The 21,127-nt window shown below is 49.3% G+C and overlaps 1 protein-coding gene across 1 annotated transcript in view; it reads right to left on the bottom strand.

Moving 5' to 3' along the window:
* The window catches only part of LOC104690268 (alpha-2-macroglobulin-like protein 1), a 26,166-nt gene extending 5,039 nt beyond the window's left edge, over window positions 1-21,127 (bottom strand). Inside the window, 32 exon segments of the mRNA XM_039555455.1 lie at window positions 339-429; window positions 728-852; window positions 957-1,172; window positions 1,294-1,508; window positions 1,900-2,062; window positions 2,441-2,515; window positions 2,740-2,896; window positions 3,653-3,734; window positions 3,874-4,050; window positions 5,075-5,158; window positions 5,771-5,825; window positions 6,296-6,417; window positions 7,014-7,140; window positions 7,257-7,482; window positions 8,136-8,250; window positions 9,072-9,156; window positions 9,751-9,903; window positions 10,145-10,294; window positions 10,574-10,722; window positions 11,101-11,164; window positions 12,281-12,448; window positions 12,944-13,053; window positions 13,452-13,566; window positions 13,853-13,964; window positions 15,247-15,331; window positions 15,699-15,837; window positions 15,839-15,871; window positions 16,354-16,374; window positions 18,369-18,421; window positions 18,977-19,139; window positions 20,063-20,246; window positions 20,866-21,127. Of these exon segments, the coding sequence (XP_039411389.1) occupies window positions 339-429; window positions 728-852; window positions 957-1,172; window positions 1,294-1,508; window positions 1,900-2,062; window positions 2,441-2,515; window positions 2,740-2,896; window positions 3,653-3,734; window positions 3,874-4,050; window positions 5,075-5,158; window positions 5,771-5,825; window positions 6,296-6,417; window positions 7,014-7,140; window positions 7,257-7,482; window positions 8,136-8,250; window positions 9,072-9,156; window positions 9,751-9,903; window positions 10,145-10,294; window positions 10,574-10,722; window positions 11,101-11,164; window positions 12,281-12,448; window positions 12,944-13,053; window positions 13,452-13,566; window positions 13,853-13,964; window positions 15,247-15,331; window positions 15,699-15,837; window positions 15,839-15,871; window positions 16,354-16,374; window positions 18,369-18,421; window positions 18,977-19,139; window positions 20,063-20,246; window positions 20,866-20,930 (3,879 nt within the window). The 5' untranslated portion in view covers window positions 20,931-21,127.

Genomic DNA, 21,127 nt, shown 5'->3' with positions numbered 1-21,127 from the left:
AATTGAAAAACAAAAAGAATCTTTTTAGCTAGAGCTAGAGTGTCTCTGAGAAATCCTGTCTGAGAATTTCTGACAAAGAAATCCTGGTGTTAGCACACCCAGCAGTACACTTTGTTTCTAGCTCAAGTCCAAATACTGTCAGTGGGAGAAGCTGAACCACCTCTGATCTCCTTTGTGGTGGCTGTAGGAAAACAACGAGTTTTGGTGCAATTGCAACAACAAAGGTCCCCTGCAAATTTAGCTCCTCCCAGCCTGAAATGAACAATTCCCAACAGGAGTAAGCAGGCAGGATCCATTTACCTGGGTAGTGCTGGGTTTTTTTATTCCAAAGTCCTTACCAGTATTCTGGATCTGGAAGTCATGACGAATCCAGACAGCAGGGAGACCTCTATGATCACCATGTTGGATGTGACTCTGCTCCCGATGTAGCTGGAAAAGAAAAAACAGACAGAGACTCGCTGAGGATAATGCCCTCTGAGCACCCCTTCCCTCCCCCACCACACCCTGAGCCAGGTACCCATCTGGGACTGAGGACACAGCAGCCACTGCTCCCTCTCGCAGGAGTTAGCCAGCACCTTCCCCCTCCAAGCCTTCCACCTGTCCGATTCACCCTCTGTCCTGTTCACCCCAAGGGTCAGGTCCCTCCATCAGAGCCCTGACACTCTTCTGGCTGCTGTCCCCAAGCTCACTCCATCTTGCTGGAGGAGGAAACAGCCCTTGGGGTCACCTGGCGAGGATGCGGACGGTGAGGACGCGCGGATTCGCCCGGCTACAATTGGTCAGCTCTGTGCTGACACGCAGTGTGAAGATCAGAGCAGTCCGTGGGGAAGGCTCGTGGTACCTCAGCACTGCCTGCAGGATAAGGGCCAGGAGCAGAACAGACAGGCCAGGCATGATCTCATGCAGGAGAAAAGAGGCAGAGTCCTCCTCTCTCTGCACTCATCCCCCCTGCTCACCTGAGCCAAGACACAGCTGCTGCCGTGGGCCTGCACCAGGAACTGTCCCGGGATCTCCACCAGCGCTGCCTGCTGCACCAGCAGCCGCTTCTGGCGGCTCACCTGGAAAGCCTTCCCAAAGGCCCTCTGGGACCTCACCCTCACGACTGCCTGGCCTGATGTGCTGAACGTCCTTGCTGCATATTTCGCTAAGGCTTGCAAGGCAACAACTGTGTCCTAGAGAGGGAGAGACAGTCACTCCTCTGAAAGCATCAGCTGTAATGAACTGGCTTGGAACAGGAAGACCTCAAGAGGACTTGTGCTGCCAACCTAGGGTACAAAAGGATCCACTGCTTACCTGGGTGGAGGCAAAACCCCCGTAGGCATTTTGCTGCCGTATCAGCCACGCCACAATGGCAGCTGAAGTTGTCATGTCACCTGCGTGCACCCGTGGCTTGGAGAGGTATGCCAGGAGCACGTAGGCTGTCAGTTCTATGTCCACTGACTGAGTACCAGGCCAGAAGTCTGTTGAAGCTGGAGAGCTTGGCTTGGGACTCCAGTGGATTTGTCCTCCTGCAGAAGGAAAAGGAGCATGAAGGCTATTTAAGGAGGATGTCATTTGGGTTTCAGAGGAAACAAACCCCACAGTGCTTTCAGGGCTCTTTCAGTTCATTCCCTGTGCTCAGGCCAGGATTGCTTTCTTGAACTTATTCTCCAGGGCTTCAACTTGTTTTAGCTCACAGATTCCTACCTACTCCCTCAAAGGTATCTTGAAATCCTCCAGTCTGAGGAAACTATTTCTGATAAGCCATCCTCACACCTTGTGAAATAACTTATAACTTATTGTATTTTCAGTCACATAATGCAGTTACTGCACAAATACAAGGACTATGTATGAATACATATATCATTTTTGACTGCTGTGGCTGGGCATACATTAGTCCAGAATCCCAGCAGGCAGCACCTGATTTGATGGCCTGTTCCTCCAGTTTGTACAGCAGCTCCTGGGTTGTCTCATAGTCCCCAGCCAGGGCAAAGGCATAGGCCAGCAAAGCTTCTGTGTAGATGTTGGTGATGTTGTGAACCACCTTCTGCAGGCAGCGGAGAGTAGTCTGCATCAGCTTGCTCTGTGTTGGGAGGAGACACGTGCCAGACTCTGACAGGGGTGAAATAGGGGGCTGGGGAACTCATTCCAGGGAGCCACACTATGTCTTCCTGGTGTAGCTCCAGAGGAACCCCTTAAATTACAGACTGTTTTCAGAAAACAGGTAGTGCAGCCCCGGTGTGCACAGGGAGCCATTGCCACCAAGCACTACTGCACCAGGCCACTTTCACAGCACTCGCTCTTGCGAGGAATGACTTCATCATTTGGCCAAACATTGGTTCATTCCCAGAAGTTCCCTCCCTGTTTGTGGCCTGGAGAACACCAGAAACACAAGCTGGTGTGTCCCCATGGTGGTGCCCAGGAGAGCAGGAGGGAGCAGGAGGGAGCTGAGCATGCTCACCTGCAGTGGCAGACCCATCTCGAGCAGTGCTGCAGCGACGTAGGCCCCCAGAGAGATTTCATCATCCGTGCTGCCCTGTGAAGGGAACGCATCTTTCACTTTTAAGGGGTGCTAGGAGGGCATACTCCTCAGAAGGAGAAGCATTCCTCTCATGTTTTCCCTCTCTTCAGGGCTGCAGAATGCAGTTGCACAGGTTGCAGAATGACTTTCTAGGATCCTTTGGGATCCCACAATCTTTTGCTGTCACAAATCTGTCCAGTCATTTCCCAGCAGCGCCACCTGCCCTGGCCCACCTTTACCTTTAGGGAGGAGTGAAAAAAGTTCCCTTTGGTGGCAAAGCAGCCACTGGGGAGCTGGTTTTGCTCTAGCCAGCGTAGGGCATCCCGGATGTTCTTGTGATCTACATAGATGTATTTTCTGGCTTGGCCAAAATTCTTGAGTACAAAAGCTGTCAACCTAGGAATAAAATGAGTTGTGAGAAAAAGAGGCAAACAAAAAAAAAGAGAAAGTCAGAAGTCTCCTGGTACTTGTCCCTGAAGTAGTGACATAGTGGGGGTGCAAAAAAGAGTAATTTTCATAAAGAAAGTCAATCTTTAAGTGGAAATGGCTCCTCTCCCTACCCCTGTCTCCACAGATATACTACTTATATACAACTTATGTACCTTACCCCATCATCTCACAGGTGAAAAACCTCCTACTCCTTCTATTTTTACCTGTTCCACTCCATCTCCCCCAAATAACTAGAAGTAATCTGTAATTTCCCATTTTCTTCCTCCCTTCCTTTCTCCATTCATCTCAGCCAGGCACCACAGGTACAAGCTGTGCCAAGGCAGCTCCTCTCCACTCACTGAGGAGAGGATTTTTTATTGCTCTCACCTGATTTTTTTCCAGCCATGTGTACCCCTCTTGGCTGCCAGGTTACCAGCAGTGCAACCTGGTGTTGTCTGTGGGCCAACAGCAAGGGCATAGAGACAAACAAAAGACTTTTCGTCCCCTGGGACCACATCTTTGCAGTTCCACTTTCCCAGAAACTCTGCTGCCCTGCCTGACTGCTTTTTCAAGTGGCTCAAGTACCTGAGACTCTCCCTGTTAGAGAGTTCCTGCTGTCTCAATCCAAAAGAGGGAACAAACATCCTTCAGCTTTCTCAGGCAGTTTAGGTGCTCTGACCCAGACAGGAAAAATCAGAAATGAGGAATGTTTGCAGTGCTTACCAAGTGTTTCCTTCTCCATCCTTCTGCCCAAAGAAACTATAGGAGCCATCTCTGTGCCTATAAAGAAGCTGTGTCTGATACCCTGGGAGATGGGAACAGTGATTAATATGGCACAGGAACACAGAGGGGACAGTGCTGATGGAGTGAGTGCAAGGGCAAGAGTTACTGGTGTGTTGGACACAGAGGAAGGCAGAAGGGCAAGGTGGGTCTGTGGTACTCACCACTGCGCAGGAATCCTGTAGCCCTGTCCTTGATCTCAGGGCTCAGCTGCCTCGTCTTCTCCAGGTACTGCAGCACATAGACAACAGGGGCAAACAGCACCATGTTCTGCTCCCCACAGCCGTGGGGCATCTGCACCAGGTGGCCCAGGTTCTGCAGTGCCATCCCCATGAGGTCCCCTGTGCAAAGGTGTAAGAAACAAAGTCTGAGTATGATTTGAGGTGCCTTTTCAGCCAGGCAGGGGATAATAGTGCTTCATCTCAGCACAGGAGGAAGGCACTGGAGAAAGGAGGAAAGAGGACTAAACAACAGAGTGCAAGATGGAGAGTGGTGACTGTTTTGCCTCTTCCCAGCTTGGCATCATGACTTCGCTACGGAGTCTCTGCAGAACTTCCCCTTATCAGCTTTTGCATTCTAAAGAGCTCTAACTATAGCAAATACTGTTTGTAAAAGACTATGAGCAGAACTGCACCGGCTCAGTCTGTGTGATATAGACAAGCAAATATAACAGCACTCAGGGAAAGGTTGAAATGCTTCTGGTCTTTAGCCAGGCCTGTTCTACCTGGCCATATGTCAAGCATCAAAATGTGAGGAAGCCAGCAGAGGTGCTAGTCAGACAGTGTGAAGGTGTCCATATGTCCTCCAGCCAGTCAGAAAAGCCTTGTATTGTTTCCTCTGCTGGGGTTCTGTTGCACAATATTCATGGCTACTTGTGCCAGGCCTGGCTTCATACCAGCGCTGGCCTGCAATGCCAATAGGTTTATTTAATGGTAAGGTATGGTCAGTCCCACTCCCCTCTCCAAAGTGTTATTTTGCAACTTTATAATGCTGGGAAAGATTTCTTCTCTCCAGGAGCTTCTGCTGTAGCAGTGAAAATTAACAGGGAGGCAAGATGGTTTTGAGCTTTACTGTTGGTATCTACACAGAAATAGCCAAGGTCCTAAAGTCCCAGTAAAAGTAAAGGCCTAGAGTCTTGGCTCCAAAGTCCAGGCTAGAAAAAGAAGGATTATCTCCTCAGCAGATTACTTTTACCATGAAAGCCTAAGTGCTAATCCAAAGTTCTGAAAGCTTGGTGTTTGCAGAGAACAGAAACACAGCATCCTCTCTTTTAGGCAGTTCCATGTCAAGTGGATCCTCTGACACCAGGTTAAGCCTTGCTCTTTGGTAACAGCAGTCTGTGAGCCCAGAGTAGAAGTCACTTACCTGTGATGGAAATGGAAGCCCTGGCAGATCCCTTTACTACATTGTCAGGGAGGCGAAGGGACAGGGGTTCTTCAGCCATGTTTCCTGGTAACAGTAGGATAAAAGGCGTAGCATGAAAAACCAAGCCAAAAGCTTCTAACTGGAGGGACAAGACTGGCCCAGGTACAGGGGACCCTGCCTACATCCTGCTCACACCCACTGTCCTGGTCATTGCACCAAGCTGCATTGCCTGGAAACTTTTCCGATTAGGACATACATGAGAGCTGCTGGTGGGGCCGAGGGCTCACCAAGCTTCACTTCAGCTCAATTCACTACCCTTCACAAGGCTCACAAGAATCAACAGGGGAACATCCTGGAGACACTTGCAATGCTGCAGGGACAGGATGGGAGGGCTGGAGCAGCTCTCACTGGTGCCTACCAAGCCCCAGGAACATCCAGGGACTGCAGTGTGGGAAGGAGGCTACAGAGCAGGATTTTGTCACCGATACTCAGTGGCAAATTCAGTAGGACAGCACATGTGGGAGTAATATTTCTTGTTCTTTCCTGTCTAATAGGAAGTGAAATTTCCTATGTGAAAAATAATTTCAAAACATTCTTTCATCAGACTTCCCACAGTTTAGTTCTACTCTCAGGTGTAGTTATTTCAGGCTGCAGAACCCATTCAGGCTGTGCACATACCTCGTCTCGGGCACATACCTCCTCTTGGGCACAGACGGGAGCTGTGAGACTTCTCCACTAACACACCCTCTGGCTGCCAGGGCAGAAACATGAACGTGGGACAGGAGAAACAAGAACACACATAAAATTCCCAAATGACAGCAACGTTTCAGAGCAAGTTCAAGTGTGAATTCAGAGGTCAGGGACTCCACCCTCCTCATTTTTGGCAGATCTGCCTGCTTCACTGCTCAAAGGATCAAGAGTAAGCCCGAGGGACAGGGCTCTCTGGCCAGTGAGCACATACAAAAGCTCAGGTACAGCATGAAAAGCAGGGAAAGGTACAGGGAGAAACACAGACGTGGGAATGCAGCTCTGAAAAAGAGTACTGCAAGAAAGGAACAGGCTTGGCTAGCTCCTGGGAGAAACAAAGTGAACTAAGCCACAGCTTTGGTATGCTATTTCTGGCCAAAATCTGAAGTGATAAAACCATTTAGCCCACCTCAGTCTGCCTTCCCCCTGGGGCAGGGATATCATAGACGGAGGTGAGCCTGTTCTCATACTGACCTGGACCAGCAAGCGTTTGGTCAGCGTGTGCCTCCCCCGAACAGCAGCTGGCAAGGGCTTCCTGCCCCCACACCGTGATGTGCTGTCCAGCACCTCTGTCCTCACTGTGATATTCAGAGTCCCTAGCAAATAAATTCCTTTTAGAATAGAGTCCTTTTCTGAAACCTGTGGCCAAACGGAGTAAACTTGCTTTAACCAACAGTGGTCTGAGATGCTTTGGGTTGTTGGTCTTCATGGCCTCGGTGGTTTGGCCAGTAAAGGTGAGCCAGCCAGTGCTGACTGCTTGTTCAGGCACCCTGAGCATGAAGGAACTTGGCACTGCCTCACCTGCAGTGACTTCACTGCACTGCAACATGACTGGAACAACAGAGGGTCCAGCAGCCCTCGGACCCAGCATACCCTTCCCATTGCATATGAAGCACAGGACCAGCAATACAAAGTTCCCCCACCCACATCCATGCAGCCTCTTCCTCCCCAGCTGACCCCACAGCCCTCTCTTCAGGAGTCCCCCATGCCACCCTTTCAGTTCCTGCCCCCTCTGATGAGTCTGTCTAAGAAGAGAGAAACAAAGCAAACATGATGGATTGCATGTTTGAACCATTAAGGTCAAACTTCAGGATTCAGAGGAGACACGGCTCTGCCAGCTTCTCTGGACCTCTCACTCTCTTTCACCTCAGTTTTAGGGTTCCCCATCACCAGTCCCTTTTTGCTGCCATACCCAGCTGGACTGCTGTCACATTCCACATGAAGGTCTTGGACTCCTCTGCACACAGACACTCCTTGTCCCTGCAAGTCTGACATGGCTCCACCTGGAAGTCTGAGGATTTAGCCAGGGCCACATGGATCTGAGGGAATGATAGATGCAGGTGAGTGACTGGGCAACTCAGGTGAGATGGCTTGGCACAACAAGCTCTAAAATTGGAGGGCATGGCGGGCCTGTCCCACACACAGAGGCACACACCTGTATGCACTGCTGCAGGTAGCTGAAGACAGTGGCCTTCATCAGGAAGGTCTCTCCAGGGATGACGGAATACGGCAGCATCACATCCACAAAGAAGGGCTGAACTGTTTTGAGGCTCATGGTCGGGGCAAGGCCAAAGCCCCTCCCAGCCAAGCAGAACATCTTGACTTTCCACTCTGCAGCAGCAGCAGGCGCTGTGACCAAGACATTCCTGCTGCCATTGGAGCTGAGAGGAAGAAAGAACTTGCATGAAGAGATTCATCTGCTAGTGGAGAGGGAAGGAGATGCAATGAGAAGTGCTCATGGCCCTGCTGAGGGAGGTGACACAGGTCCTCATGCTTGGATCAACCTCTGCTGTACCACCAAAGACTTTTGCTCCAGTGGCTCACAGCAAGGCAGCTCTCAGCAATTTCTTCCCTAGAGCCATAAACCCTCTTTAAATGCCATCAGTAATGGCTTTATGTCCTTCTCCTGAGCAAGACACTAGCCAAGCATTCCAGCTCTGTAAATTCACTCAATGCTCTGGAAAAGCAGCAGCACCATATCCCCCTGCATGCTGATTCATCAGTCTTAACCCAAGCACTGTGGCAACAAGGGCTACAGGTTTAGCTGGTGCACCCACCAAAATGAGAAGTTGGTAGGGTATACTCCAGTGTGTGGTGGCTTGGTCTGGAAGTGTACAGCTGTTCTCTAAATCTGTGTACACTTCAGTTCTGCACCTCAAAGTCCTTCAGTGTGACATACTACAGGTGCAGGGAAGAGCCACAGAATTCCCATGCAGAGGTCTCTTTACACCTATTTTACACAAACTCAAGTCAGCCAAGACTATATAACAAAGGGTCAGCCTTCTGTCCATTTGTAAAGTCAGGAATCACTTACCCAACAGAGTACACATTCCAGATCCAAGTTTCAGGGAAATAGTGGTGAAATCTTCTGTGAGTTGTGAATTGGGGTTGTTCCTCAGTGATTCTTTGGTCTTCTATCGAAGGCACCCCTGAAAGAAAGAATAAGGAGTCTCACCAGAGTGGGAGAGGTGAACCTTGCCAACCACAGACAGCCTAGCACTGGGACTGGAGGAAAAGCAAGCAGTGAGGGAGACATGAGAAGATTCTGGCAGAGGAAAGCACAAAGGAGTGGACTGATTCCACGGGAGAGATTAAAAATGAAGGGAAAAGAGAGTTGCAGCAGGAGAAGCAGCTTGCAGCGAGGCAATTGCAAGGTTTCCAAGATTTGGTTAGACACAGCCCCTTCCTGACCTGACCCAGAGTTGTTGCTTAAGAGACTAAGGACCTTCAGAGAGCTGTTTCAACCAACACTTCTATAATTCTGTGAGTAATCATACTGTTTGCTTGCTGCACAAAACTCCCATTCCACTGCAAGCAATGGTTTCAATACAGGCTGGCGTGTGAGCCAGCTTAGTATTGGTTATCGAGTGCAAACTGAGACATAGAGGAAGAACATGACTGTCTCTGTGGCCACAAGTGGGGATAGAAGCTGGGTCTCAGCACAGCCTGGGGAATGGGAATAGACACCGGGAGACAGATCCTGGCCACACTTGGATTTGTCCATGAGAAAAGGGAGGGCCATCCTTTAATGTCAGGGAACATCCAGGTAGTGACATTCTTCATAGTGCTTTTTTACAGGGACTGTAAAAAAGACTCCTACTGCGTCTGGTGGACTGGGCAGATAGACTGTGACAGCAGCATCTGAAACTCCTAAGAGAGACAATATCCACCACCAGCAAACCCCAAAGATCAGAGGGCTCTGCCGCCTGATGTGATCTCATGTCCCAGGTAGGCTCAAAGTGCAGCTCACCCATGATTGGTTTCCTATCCGCCCGACGAGAGCACTGAGAGGGCTTCTTGATTACAAGGTTTGAGAAGACTTTCAGTCCCATGTTCTGTTAGGAAAAGAGGGAGAGCAGGGAAGGCACAAGAGTGTCTGTGAGTGGGGAAGATTGACAACTGCTCTTCAAAATTACTCTGAAAACCATTGGGTTCAGGACAACCCAGTGCCCAGGCAGCCCAGAGCAGCACTGGCCCACACAGACACGGTGCTGAGGGAAGCATGGAGGAGATCTGCCCTAAAGACACCAAGGGGTCTGCCTGGGAACTGCCCAAAACAGAGGCAAAGAGCAGGCTAACAACTAAGCCATGTCAATGATCTGTGGTCTAATGTTTGGGATCATTCCCACATCTTTTCTCTAATACTGTAGACAGTACACAGCCCAGGACCTCATTCCTTGTCCCCATTCAAGTCTGAAAGAATGGAGCTTGATGGTCCAGGATTTCATCACCTTGCTTTGTGCATATGTGGGGGGAAATACACATATTCCTACTCATAATGGGATTGTACATCTCTTGAAACAACACAGCTCAGTTCAGGGCAGACAGCAGGGTCTGTCAGGAGGAGGCAAGGCCTTCTCAGACTGGAGAGAAAATATCTCAGATGCTCATAATTGCAACAGCTCTGGGAAACTTCATTAAGTGATTACCCGGAAGAGGTTAAAGATGTCAGGCTGGAAGGAATTCTGTGGCCTCCCTCGTAGCAGAGATGATGAGGACTGGGGCTGCACGCAGCGATCTGAATGCTCTTCTACTTGGGCAGGGTATCCACGTTGGTAGGCAGCAGGGAACAAACCATAGACCTAGGGAAACTCACAGGCAGGGAGGGATTGGGCAAGGAGCAGATACCTCCAGATGCTTCACTCCATCCTCTCCTAGCACACACATCAGTTCCTGTCCTTCTCCCTAGGCAGGCCCTGCTTTCTCCTTCACACACAGACCTCCTCATTCATTGGCCTCCAGCTCCCCTTGCCACAGCCCCTGCCTGCCTCGCCCAGCTCACCCATCACTCCTGAGGCTTTGCCTGGTTGCACAGACACTCACCATTTGGCTGGTCAGCTCACTGTCTGGTCTGGTGAAGAATATGTTTTCATCCACTGCCAGGACTGCACACAGGGATCCAGGCACTGCCTGCAGCTGGAGCTGCACTGCTGACCCTGCATGGGCTTCTTTATCTGGGAATCCTACCTTGACCTTCAGCAACACACCAGGAAAGGAATATGAAAGAGGTGTGAGGAGGCTGACAGACAGGTAACAGACAGAAAGAAGGAGGCCAGCTGGGGTCTCCCCTGCTCAGCCACTGCTATGAACAGAAGTCCCTGCTGAAGCTTTCCTGGTCCCTGGGCACTGTGCCGCAGATATCTCTTTCATCTCTTCTGCCCAGTTCTCTCTTGGAAGGATCTGAGGGTCTCCTTCCCCCAGGCCTCCTGACTCCTGCTCATCAGCTCTCCCCCAGCCACAGAGGTGTCTCACCTGGTTTTGGAAGCACAAGGCAACATCAAAACGGATGCTGTCAGCTGTGACCCCTCCGTTGGGGAAGATGGCATACACCACTAAGGAAGGCGATGGAGACAAGTCAGCAGTGAAGGTCAAAGGGATGGAGAACGAGCCCTTCAGCACTGGGGAAGGAAAGGCAAAGTGTTTTCATCATAGGCCCACCGAGACCTCCTGCCCTTCTTTTTGTGCTGTATAATCGCACAATGTCAAACCAACTGCTGCTGCTGCACTGTCTGCCCTCTCTCTCCATTCTCTGATCCTATGTACTCCATCTTCTCCTACATCCTCCCCATCTCTCTTTCCATCATTGTTTCATTCTGTTCTTTTGCCCTCTTCCAGCTGACACAATTGCTTCCTCAGCCTCCCTCCGTCCTGTTTGCTGACTGGTCTGGACCTATAGATTGAGGAAACTTTGGAGAAACTCCAGCAACTCTCATATTCAACCTAGAACCCAACTGGGTGCAACTTCTCTGCTAGGTTTCCCCTTCTCTGCTACAACTTACTGTTCAGTTTCCCGATCTGGATATTCCTCTGGCCCCTGACAACAATTCCAGACTTGCCAGTGACCTGCAGGAGGAGGGACATGGGATGAGCAGACTGCTGTTTGCCACCAGAGTGCATCCACACTTACCAATGTGCATCTTGCTCTCAAAAACAAAATAAAACCCCTGAAATTAACTGTGGCCTCAATCCAACCACAGACTTCAGGAGATTTGCAGACACCACAGCTGGGAGGAGAAGCTTTAACACAGGAGATTCTGGTCTAGTCTGTTCATGAGGGCAATGGATGGGTAGTGGGTTCACTACAGATTTGTGAGTGACAGCTAAAATGTTTCTCATCTAGTAGGCTGGCCTCCAGACCAGACCAAAATCCATTTCCACTGAGCAGCTCTTTGATAACCAGAGTGAAAAAGGGATACCCCACCCAGTTTTAAAGGGAGAAGACATTTCCAGCTGCAGCCTTGGCAGAGGCTAAGGGGGTGATGGGCTACGAAGACAGAAACCTCCTCCCATCCTTGGAGGTGACTGGACTCCCAGCACCAGCATCATGGTGTGGCTAGGCTGAGCCTTAGTGGGTGTAGCATCCACCCAGTTCCCTGAGAACAAGGTTTAGCTGTCAGCCCTCCAGGGATGACCTAAATTATATCCTCAAATTTTCATTGGGGTCTGGTCCTGTCAGTACAGCCCTTCCCCGCAGGTTATCTACTACCCTCACTCACATAATATGCAAAACTTATACGGCTGGTGTCTTCTCCCAGGTCATCCCTGCTGAGTGTGAAGGTCACCTGGACATTCTGCTTGAGCCCACAAGGCAGTGTTTCCGTGGGTGGGTGTATGTCCAGGAAGCTCTTGGTTGTGACATGGAAGGGCTGCAGGTGATGGTAAGCAGGTGAGTAACTGACGTCAGTCCTTCGAGCAGTGCGCATGAGCTCCTCCAGTGTGAACCTCCCCTGAAAGGGCACCAGAGACACACAGAAAGAAGAGTTTCATGCTTCAGTGCTTTGTTAGGCTGTCATCAGCTTGGTTTGGGAAAGGCTGTTGGCTTGGTGCCTTCCAGCTGGCTCTGCGCAGAGCTGTGTGGTGAGCCCAGGCCTGTGCTGGCAGGGGGCTGCAGGGCAGGACCAGGGAGCAGAGGTAGAGCTCAAGGACTCACACTTTCCCATATGCAGAGGTGGTGTTTACCTCCAAAGAGACTGATGAGCTGTTCCAGGCAGTTGTGTCGAGGTTGAATGATGCTATTCCACTGTCATCTGTGATGTACGTTTTGATAAATCGACGCCTCATGACCCTTATCACAAGAAAAACCTTCCTGTTTTTCATACCAGTTCCATAGTGATCCTGAACCTTAATCTGGTGACAACAGGGTAAGGCAGGAAAGCCAAAATCAGATATTTCTTCCAATGTCATACCCAAAACCTTCCTTTCTGACCAACACAGACCTTCCTGTGTAGGTCACCTACAGACTTCCGTCTGGCCCCAAGAAGACAGGAGAACTGTACAACTCCCCCATCTCTGAAGTGAAGCTGAGCATGGTTAAAATCTGTCTGCTCCAAAAGGTGTGTGCGACTAGAACACAAGGAGCTTCTCTCCTAGCCAACAGCTGAGGCATCCTTGCATCCCAGCATCCCTGCTGAGACACCACTCACTGCTCTCAGCAGATGCTGGAGCTGTAAACACAACAGGGAATCTGAAATGCAGCCACTGTAGCCACACTGTCAAGCAATGTGACACAGTGCAAGGAAAAGTACTCTGAGGAGCAGGAAATGCTTTGGGTCAGCTAGATTTACCAGATGCTATATTCCTTGGCAAATGACGGGGAGCAAAAAAGCAAGGGAAGAAAATCACCTTCCCCCTGTATGGTACTCCAGGGATGTAATATTCATTGGGTGTCTCAAATACTGCCCTTGCAGCTGTCCTGGAGATGAGGATTTGGCTGGAGGTGTTGATCTGCACCCCTGTTGGAATGCAGAGTGCAAGGGAAGCAGGATCAGTACCAGAGGTGAATACTGCACTCTAGTTTAATCTCACTTTGTTATTCCCAACCCCTTTTAGCAGAGTGTCTGAAACTTCCTTCCTAACACCAGCATTCTTCAAGGTTTGGAGGCTGCTCCTCTGGCAGCTCCTTCTTTAGTTAAGCTGTCTGCCAGCCTCTTTGTAGCCTCCTGGACCCAACACCACTCATCCAGCTCCCAGCCACTCCTCATCCTCCTGCTGCTGGCAGAGTAGCTCTCCATGCCCTGTGATGATCCCAGCAGCAGGAAGGAGGAGAGGGGGTGGTGTGCCCTCTCTGATCCTCAAACCCCTAGAACAGTTCCTCTTGCCTTTGTACCTTCCCTGCTGAGCCCCTGAGTACCTGTGCCCATCTCCAGGAGAGAGGCTTCTGCCTGAAGCATGTTGTCTTCCTCGCTGGGAGTCAGATTGAAGACTGATGTGCTGACAGAAGGGGTGAAACATCCGTTGCTCGCTGTCTGCAGTAGGGAGTATAAGGTATTATTTGGGGCTCAGGAGAAGGGAAGGGCCAGAAGCATAAGGAATTAGTCATTCTCTCATAACTATCAGCTACAAATAATAATGCAGAACTCATAAAACACTGGAACATGTTCCCCAGGGAGGTGGTGGATGCTTCATCCCCAGAAACATTCAAGGTCAGACCGGACAGGGCTCTGAGCAGTTCATTCTGTTCACTCAGCCCCTGACACTCCACCCTGTGTGGTGCTTCTTTACTGCCCATATACCTTCCAGGATTTTACTCACAGGACCGCTGTATTCCCTACAGATGTCCTTGCTGGCATTCTGGGGCCACCTCCTTGCTTTCTGGCACACAGTGACACGCACGCTTCCTCGCACGGCTTTCCCATAGCTGTATCTGCAGGGAGAACACCAGGGGAGTCCCTGGACAGAAGCACTGTGTGTTTTGTCCAGCACATTGCTCCACACAGGTGCCTTTCATGATGAAGGTCTTAATGCAGCTGGCAAGCAGGCAGGCACAAATTAAAATACAGCACTTTGAGTTCTTGGGGAGTGCAATAGCATGGTCTGACATCGAACAGATGCAGAAACAAAGCACAGACAGGAACAGACCCACACCCTCTGGACCTCTCCCACTTCTGGGCACTTGCTGTCCTGGAACTGTGAGCAGACTCAGAGAGTGGACATGATTTATCCACTCAGTGAAGATATTAGTTCAGGGGGAAAGCAGCAGAAACGTGTGTCCCTGCAGACAGCAACAGCAAATTGCAGTAATAGAGCCACAGAGTGACCTCAGACGTGCCTCGCTATGGGCTTATCTCATGATCAGGGCTCTTGTTTCCATCATCAGACCTGATCTGCTGATTTTTAGGTATTTCCTCTGCCTGCTTTGCTGCCTTTCCTTGCTTTGATTCCTCTCTGACTTGCCCTTTGAAGCAATGCTCTTGATGATATCAGTAAAAAGATGACATCTATGACCCATCCTGGTGATTCAGAGTGGTGTACTATTTGCTACTACAACCTCATATGATGTAATTGTAACTGCCCCAATTAATGAGAAATGATGTCAGACCAATCCGTGGCAAAAGAGACACCAAAAGTCTCCACAGAATTCAGCCCCAAATACAAATGAGCTCACATGCTTTTGAGTGCTTTTGAGCTCATTGTCCTCCCTTCGCTGTGTTTACACTGTCAGAGGTCCTGCCCTCCTTCCCACCCTTATCTGCCCATTTTTTTGCTGATAACCACATAAGTAGAGAAATCTGTCTACTGCTTCTTAGAAGGCAGTAAGTTCAGTAGCATGTAAGTGAGAAGGAAAGGCATAAACTCCTAAAGAAATTCCAGCTCCTGCTCCTTTACCTCAGCAGATCTGTCCCATATCTGGTGTTTTTCCCCACATAAGATCTTTCAATGCTAGATAGACACAGCTTCCAAAGGAGGGTATCTCTTGCCTAGGACAAGTCTCCCTATAGCTGGATGTTCTCTCTCATGTGTGGCTCATGTACCTTTTCCCCAAGGAGGAACCTATCAGTTTGACTCTTGAACTATTTGGGATTCTTCTAAAGGAACGGCCCTGTTTGACCCTTCTTGAGCCATCTCTCTTTGATAGAATGAAGACATATGGAAGGAGAGACACAGTTTTGATGAGATCCTTCCTTTCCCCTGGACATTCTCCTTACCTGCCACACACTCGCAGGGGGAAGGTTTTGTCTGAAGCATAAATCTGAGCCGGTCCCTCGAAGAAAACGTCAAACTTTTGCAACACTGGAACAAAAACCTCAGAGTTATTCCATCAAGGGCAAAAGGCCACCTGGACACAGAAACACGAAAGGGAAGAGTGTGTTCCCATGAAGAAACACGTGAAACCAAAGAAAGAATTCCCCTTTTCTTTTCCCCCAATAGTCTTGCAGAGGTCTTTAGTGTATTCTAACTCTGTGCCAGAAGACACCCTCTCCAGGAATCTCCAGCATAACCTCCCTTGTGCTCATTTCTGATATTGCCCATAGATTTGTATTCAGTCGTAGCTCTCAGGCAGTAAATCCTATTTTACAGTATTTGACTGTACATTGTTATACAGACAGGCAAGCAACAAACAAGCAACTTCTTCCATCCCTTTCTTCATTCTCCTTACCACGTTCCTCCACCTTAAAGGTACTGGACTGGACTGAACCGGACTTAGAGGACTGGGCACTGATGGTGTAAGTCCCCAGGGAGAGCTCATCAGCCAACTGGAATGAGAGATCTGCAATGCCCTGTTTTGGTCTCACATCCCAGCCACTGGCCAATGCGGTTTTGTTCTGGGTCCTGCAGTGCAAGGGAAGGAAAGAAGAGGCAGTCATCAGCAATGCCTGCTACTGTCTACCCAGAGCCCACTGGATTCAAAGGCATTTCAGAGATTTCAGAGGCTTTCACAGGCTCCTGCTGGTTTTAACCCAGATGGTGATGCTGGAGCACCAGCAGAGGTGAACCCAACCCACCCAGGTTTACTCTGCTCTGTACAGCCATGGAAAAAGAAGGTATGGAAGGTCCTGACATTTAGACTCTCCAGTCTCCAGTAAAGATGAACTGTAAGAATTAGCTAAAGCCTGGCTGGCATTCCTGAATGTAGAAATGGATGAAGTTGAACCATTTGTATCACCAAGACTTGTTAACAAGAAGCATTTGGACAGAGAATGTGCATGCATAGAGCCTAAGAAAAGTAACTTGAACCAGTAAGGCAGCATCCTAGGTACTATCCATACTGAAATACCTTTCCTCATAACATCTGAGGAGTCTGGAACACCCACCTGGATTTCCACCATGGAGTACTGCAAAGCAAACAGACGGCACTGTCAAAAACTGGCATGACGTAGCAACCTGCAGGTAAACTTCTCCTACCCACCCAGCCCCTCTACTGTGACAAACATTATGGTACAAGAGGCTTGATCCTACTGAAAGGAGGACAATTGCTTTGAGATAGTAAGGGAAATGAGTAGCACAGAAATCTATGTTGTTTTGATTTGTTTTTTGATCCCTGAATTTTTAAGACGCGCTTTGATAGGTATCCTTTGATAGGTATTCCACAACCATGAAGGCTAGAATTTGCTATAACAAAATGGGCAAGAGTAGGAAGACTCTCAAATACCACCATCCCAAGTTCACAAACATTAAATGGCCTCAGTTTTGTAACATATATCCCAATAATTAGCAAAACTGCATCACCTATAGGAAGAATACTCCCCACACATTCTTTTAAAATCCCTGGCGTAGGAGGTAAGGCTGGGAGTTATGAATTAATGCTGACTGCAGCTGACAGTGACAGGGAGGGACAAGGAGGACACACTTCAGCCCTTCTAGGCCCATTAGTTCTCTGTTTGCTCTTATATCACTGCACATACCATCCAGGAGGCAGTACTGGTGAAGAACCCCTAATTTGGGAGCACAAAGCATAAGGAGACAGGAGCAAGGCTTGGGAGAGTAACCAGACTGTAAACATGCAATTGACATGTAATTTACATTATTCATCATTCTAAGCTTTCATACAAGTTATCAGAAGCAACTGTTTTCATTGAAATAAAAAAAAAAAAAAAGAGTGCAGGTTAACCTGCTGGTGAACAGCATCAATATTAAATTCAACTCATCTAATTTACAAACTAGATATTATAGCTTTAATGCTGCAGTGCACTCAAGCCTTTATAATAGCTTTGGCTAAACATGACCTCTTTGAATTTTCATGACAGCATAATTAACAGTTACAATGTTGATTTGCTTATACTTACACACAGACATCAAGTATTTATGGTCAAATATGTACATGAACCAATTGTGTGGCAAGAAAGTAAATGTATGGTTTATACTCTATTATCTAATTAATATATTTGTATATTAATATACATATTCTTCCCTCGGGAGAGAAGAAGGGAGTGTTTGATCCTAGGACCTCACCAATAGCCCAAAAAAGAGGAAATTAAGTCAGCAATAAAGAAGCTGGAAGGATCTCTCCCTTTATTTTTGTCTAGAAGGATTTGATCCAACTCCCCTCATGCATGCCCCTCAGTATTTAATTGTCATGGCATGAGTTCCTGTTGGCTCTCCTTAAATTGCTTGAGGACTGAGGAGTGAAATAGCTATAGCTGCTGGCTGCAGATATAATTGCTTACTGGAGAATGGCACTAGCCTTGCAGTTTCCTGGTCACCACATATGCAAGTCTCTGGCAACTTCTCCCTCCCTTGACATGGGGACAACGAGCTGCTGCCAGCAGCAAGTCAGTATAATTTGGTCATACTGTTTTCTCTCTTTTTTGTATGATCACTTCCTGTGTATCTTTCCCCACACTAATTAATTTTTCTCAAAATTTTGCAGCTCGTTTCAGGCTCTCCTGCCACCCTCAGGTGCCACACATTGCACAAGTCCCTGAGCTTTCCAGGGCTGCGGGAGGGGATCTTTGAGTCCGGCGAGGTCTGTACACAACTTTGTCTGATAATTATGCCCATGGCCAGCAACCCACAGACTGCTCCCCAGAAGCCCTGCCTGCTTTTTTGGCAAGGGCAGGAGCACTCAGCTAACTCAGCTAGCTGGGAATGCTGGCACACTCCCCAAATAGTGTCCAACCCTCCCATCAGCCAGAAGCCATCCTATGAGAGCGACAGCAGAGCCATCAGCCAACAGGAATTGTTGTTCAAATTTGGTGCACTCGAGGGTTGGCATTGGCCACCCTGGGTGCTGGGAGACTGTCCCAGCCTCCCTGGCATGGGGCTGGTAGAGGAAGCAGAACCATCTGAAGCCTGGAGATTTCCTTGCCTCCACTTAGACAGGCTTTACCTTGCTGTTAACAGGAACAAAATCTTCAGTCAATGTCACAATCCTGAATTTCACTGGAGGGAGAAAATGGAGTAAAGCACATTACAGACAGAGCGCATTTGGGAACGGACTTGCTCCGCACTTGTCTCACCCCAGAATCACAGCTCCACACCCAGCCCTAGTGGCAGCAGCCCCATGCCTGCTCTGCAGCCCCTCTTACCCTTTGCTCAGCCCTGCTCACCTCTGCTTGCCCCAAACGTGTGACAGCAGCACAGCTGCTTCACAATTTAGGGGTTTTCCCATGGGCTACACCCAGGGTTACCCCTACATTTCCTTGTCTGCAGTGTAGGCAGACCAGTCCTACCTGGCCCTGGCCTGGAAGGCCATGTTCAGGTCTGCTCTCTCTTCCAAGCCAGCTCTGCTCCTAAACCATGTGAGAGCTCCCCTCCCAGTCCTCTCCTGCTGCTAAACCATGGGTCATGGATACCTCACTGCAGAAGGCAGAACTCCCCCGCTGTCCCCAAGGAGGCCACATAGCACAGAGCACCCAGCACAGCACAGGAAAGTGGGAACAAAGTCTGGGAGGGTCAAGGCAGGGCCACTGTCAGGGTGCTCCATGCTTTGCTCACCTGTCTGTCCTGGATTATAGATGGGTTTATCCACCTGAATGAAGGTGCCAGTTCCAGCCCTGCGGATAAGGACTTTCTTCTCTTCACTTGCACTGAAGTAGTGGCCATTGGAGATGTGCAGGTGCACAGTGGCCACCTCCTGGCTGCCTGCAGGTCGGGGCACCTAGGACACAAAAGAGGAGAGCCACTAGGTTAGCAGGCATCAGAGCAGTGCTGTCCTTGCTTTGACTGCCCTGCAAGGCCAGGCTCTTTGCCGTCTTACTCTGGAGGCCAGCACAGGGTGTCCCCTCAGTGGCTGAAGGCTGTGTCTGTGGAAGTGCAGGGAACAACACTTAGCAATTGGGATAGATCTTGGACAAGAGAAAAAATGAGTCTGTTCTGACACTGAAATTGTGCTTACTCCTTCATGGGGCCACTGTCAGAATCTGCATGGAGCAAGATGGAGAAGACTTAACTCAATGGAAGAAAAGGTCCATGGTGATGAGAAATCTGTTTCCTAGAGTGTGTGGGTCACAGAGACTTTGAAATCCCCTCTTATTCATCAGTGCAAACTAAGAAAATAAGGATCATGAGTTTGGCAAATCAGAAAGATTTGTGCTAAGCTTCTGTGCACACCCACCCATGTCTTTCTTAGTCCTCCAGCACATTTTCAAGCCCTTAAAGAAAATCTTGGAAGGAAGCAGACATGAGGGAAGCTGTCTGAGATGGGAGGTCTGACTCTTTCTGCATCACAGATCCACAAACAACACGCTGTGACAGTGCATCCTCCCCAGGGGAGAGAAAGAGCTGCACAACTGCCATTTGGGTGCTTCCAAGCTATCCATCCTCCTCAGATCTTTGGTGCCTGGCCAGGCAGCCTTCCCTCAGTGTGCCACCAAGATATCCCACAGGAAGAGTACCATGCAGACAGAAAAAGACAAGGAGCAAAGACACTGGGCTGCCACTAAACACTCCCACTGATTTTGCATTCACTCCTTCCCATGCCCTCTTATCTTCTGTCTTCCTCATTCTCTATTTCTTTGGTGAGAGGCAAATGAGCACTCTGGGAGCTGCCAGCTAGGGTTCCCTGCCAAGAATGACTCTGACCTGAAATCTGGTGCACTCGAAGATCCAGTTGTTCCGGACGACCTTGCGGTAGAGGCTGAGGTTGCCAGATGGGTGCACAAGAGTTAAGCCCACACGAATTGGCTTTTCAACCCCACGGAGGTCCAAGCACACCCTCTGGGATGAGGGGTAGGGCAGGGCAGCTGGAATGATGATCAAGTACCTCCTGCAGTGGGGAAAAAGATATCATCACATCCTGGGAGCCACCTCATCCACTCTGGGCACTAAAAGGCTGGCCTGAGAAAACAGGAGAGTTTGCCATCTCTCTGGGGCTAGGAGGTGCTGCTCTTCTTGAGTGACAGGGACAGATTACCAGAGTGAGAACCTTGCACAGGGGCAATGGAAGGCATAGAGTTCATTTCAGATAAATACAAAAGGAATACTTTCAGGTGGCAGAACAGGATTTGCCCTTCTTGCTTTGACATGGCTCCTCAACTGCCTTGACAGCAGACTGGTTCCTGCTCAACCACCCCTAGCCCTGCAGCCCTTTTCATTTGCCCTTCACTTTATCCTACACCTTTCCCTTCATCCTGCCTCATACTGCAGTCCCTCACTCTTCTTGTTCCCACCACCAGTGCTCACCTAATTCTTGTACTGCAGTGAGATCCATGAGAGAGGTTCCCATCTTCAGGAGGGCCCTGCATTCACAACAAGGCTTTGCACCCCACCCCATGTCCAGCCTTTCCAGGACGTGACTCACAGGGTCCCACACTCTCTCCCTGCTATCTTGGCCCCTCTCTCAGCATTCACAACTATCAATCACTAGGTTTTTAAATGGCACTTACGGTTGTGCCACTATCGCCAGGGTGTAGAGCAGACAGCTCAGGAGGAAGGGAGTCCACATTTTCATGGGAGAACTCCAAAGGGGTGGATTCCTCTAGAGGGCTGGTCAGGAGAGAATGTAGGGTGCTGCTTCTCTCCTTCCAAAGTCTCCAGGACTCCTGCTGTTGTTGCTGTTTCTCCTAGGAAGCAGACAAGAAGCCCCAAGGTTTCCTCCCCTCCACTTCATTCCTACATTTATAGTGCCACAGGCACAGGGTTGTACCA

This window comes from Corvus cornix, chromosome 1 (assembly GCF_000738735.6).
Source record: "Corvus cornix cornix isolate S_Up_H32 chromosome 1, ASM73873v5, whole genome shotgun sequence".
Taxonomy (NCBI): Eukaryota; Metazoa; Chordata; class Aves; order Passeriformes; family Corvidae; genus Corvus; species Corvus cornix.
This window is presented reverse-complemented; position numbering and strand designations above follow the sequence as displayed.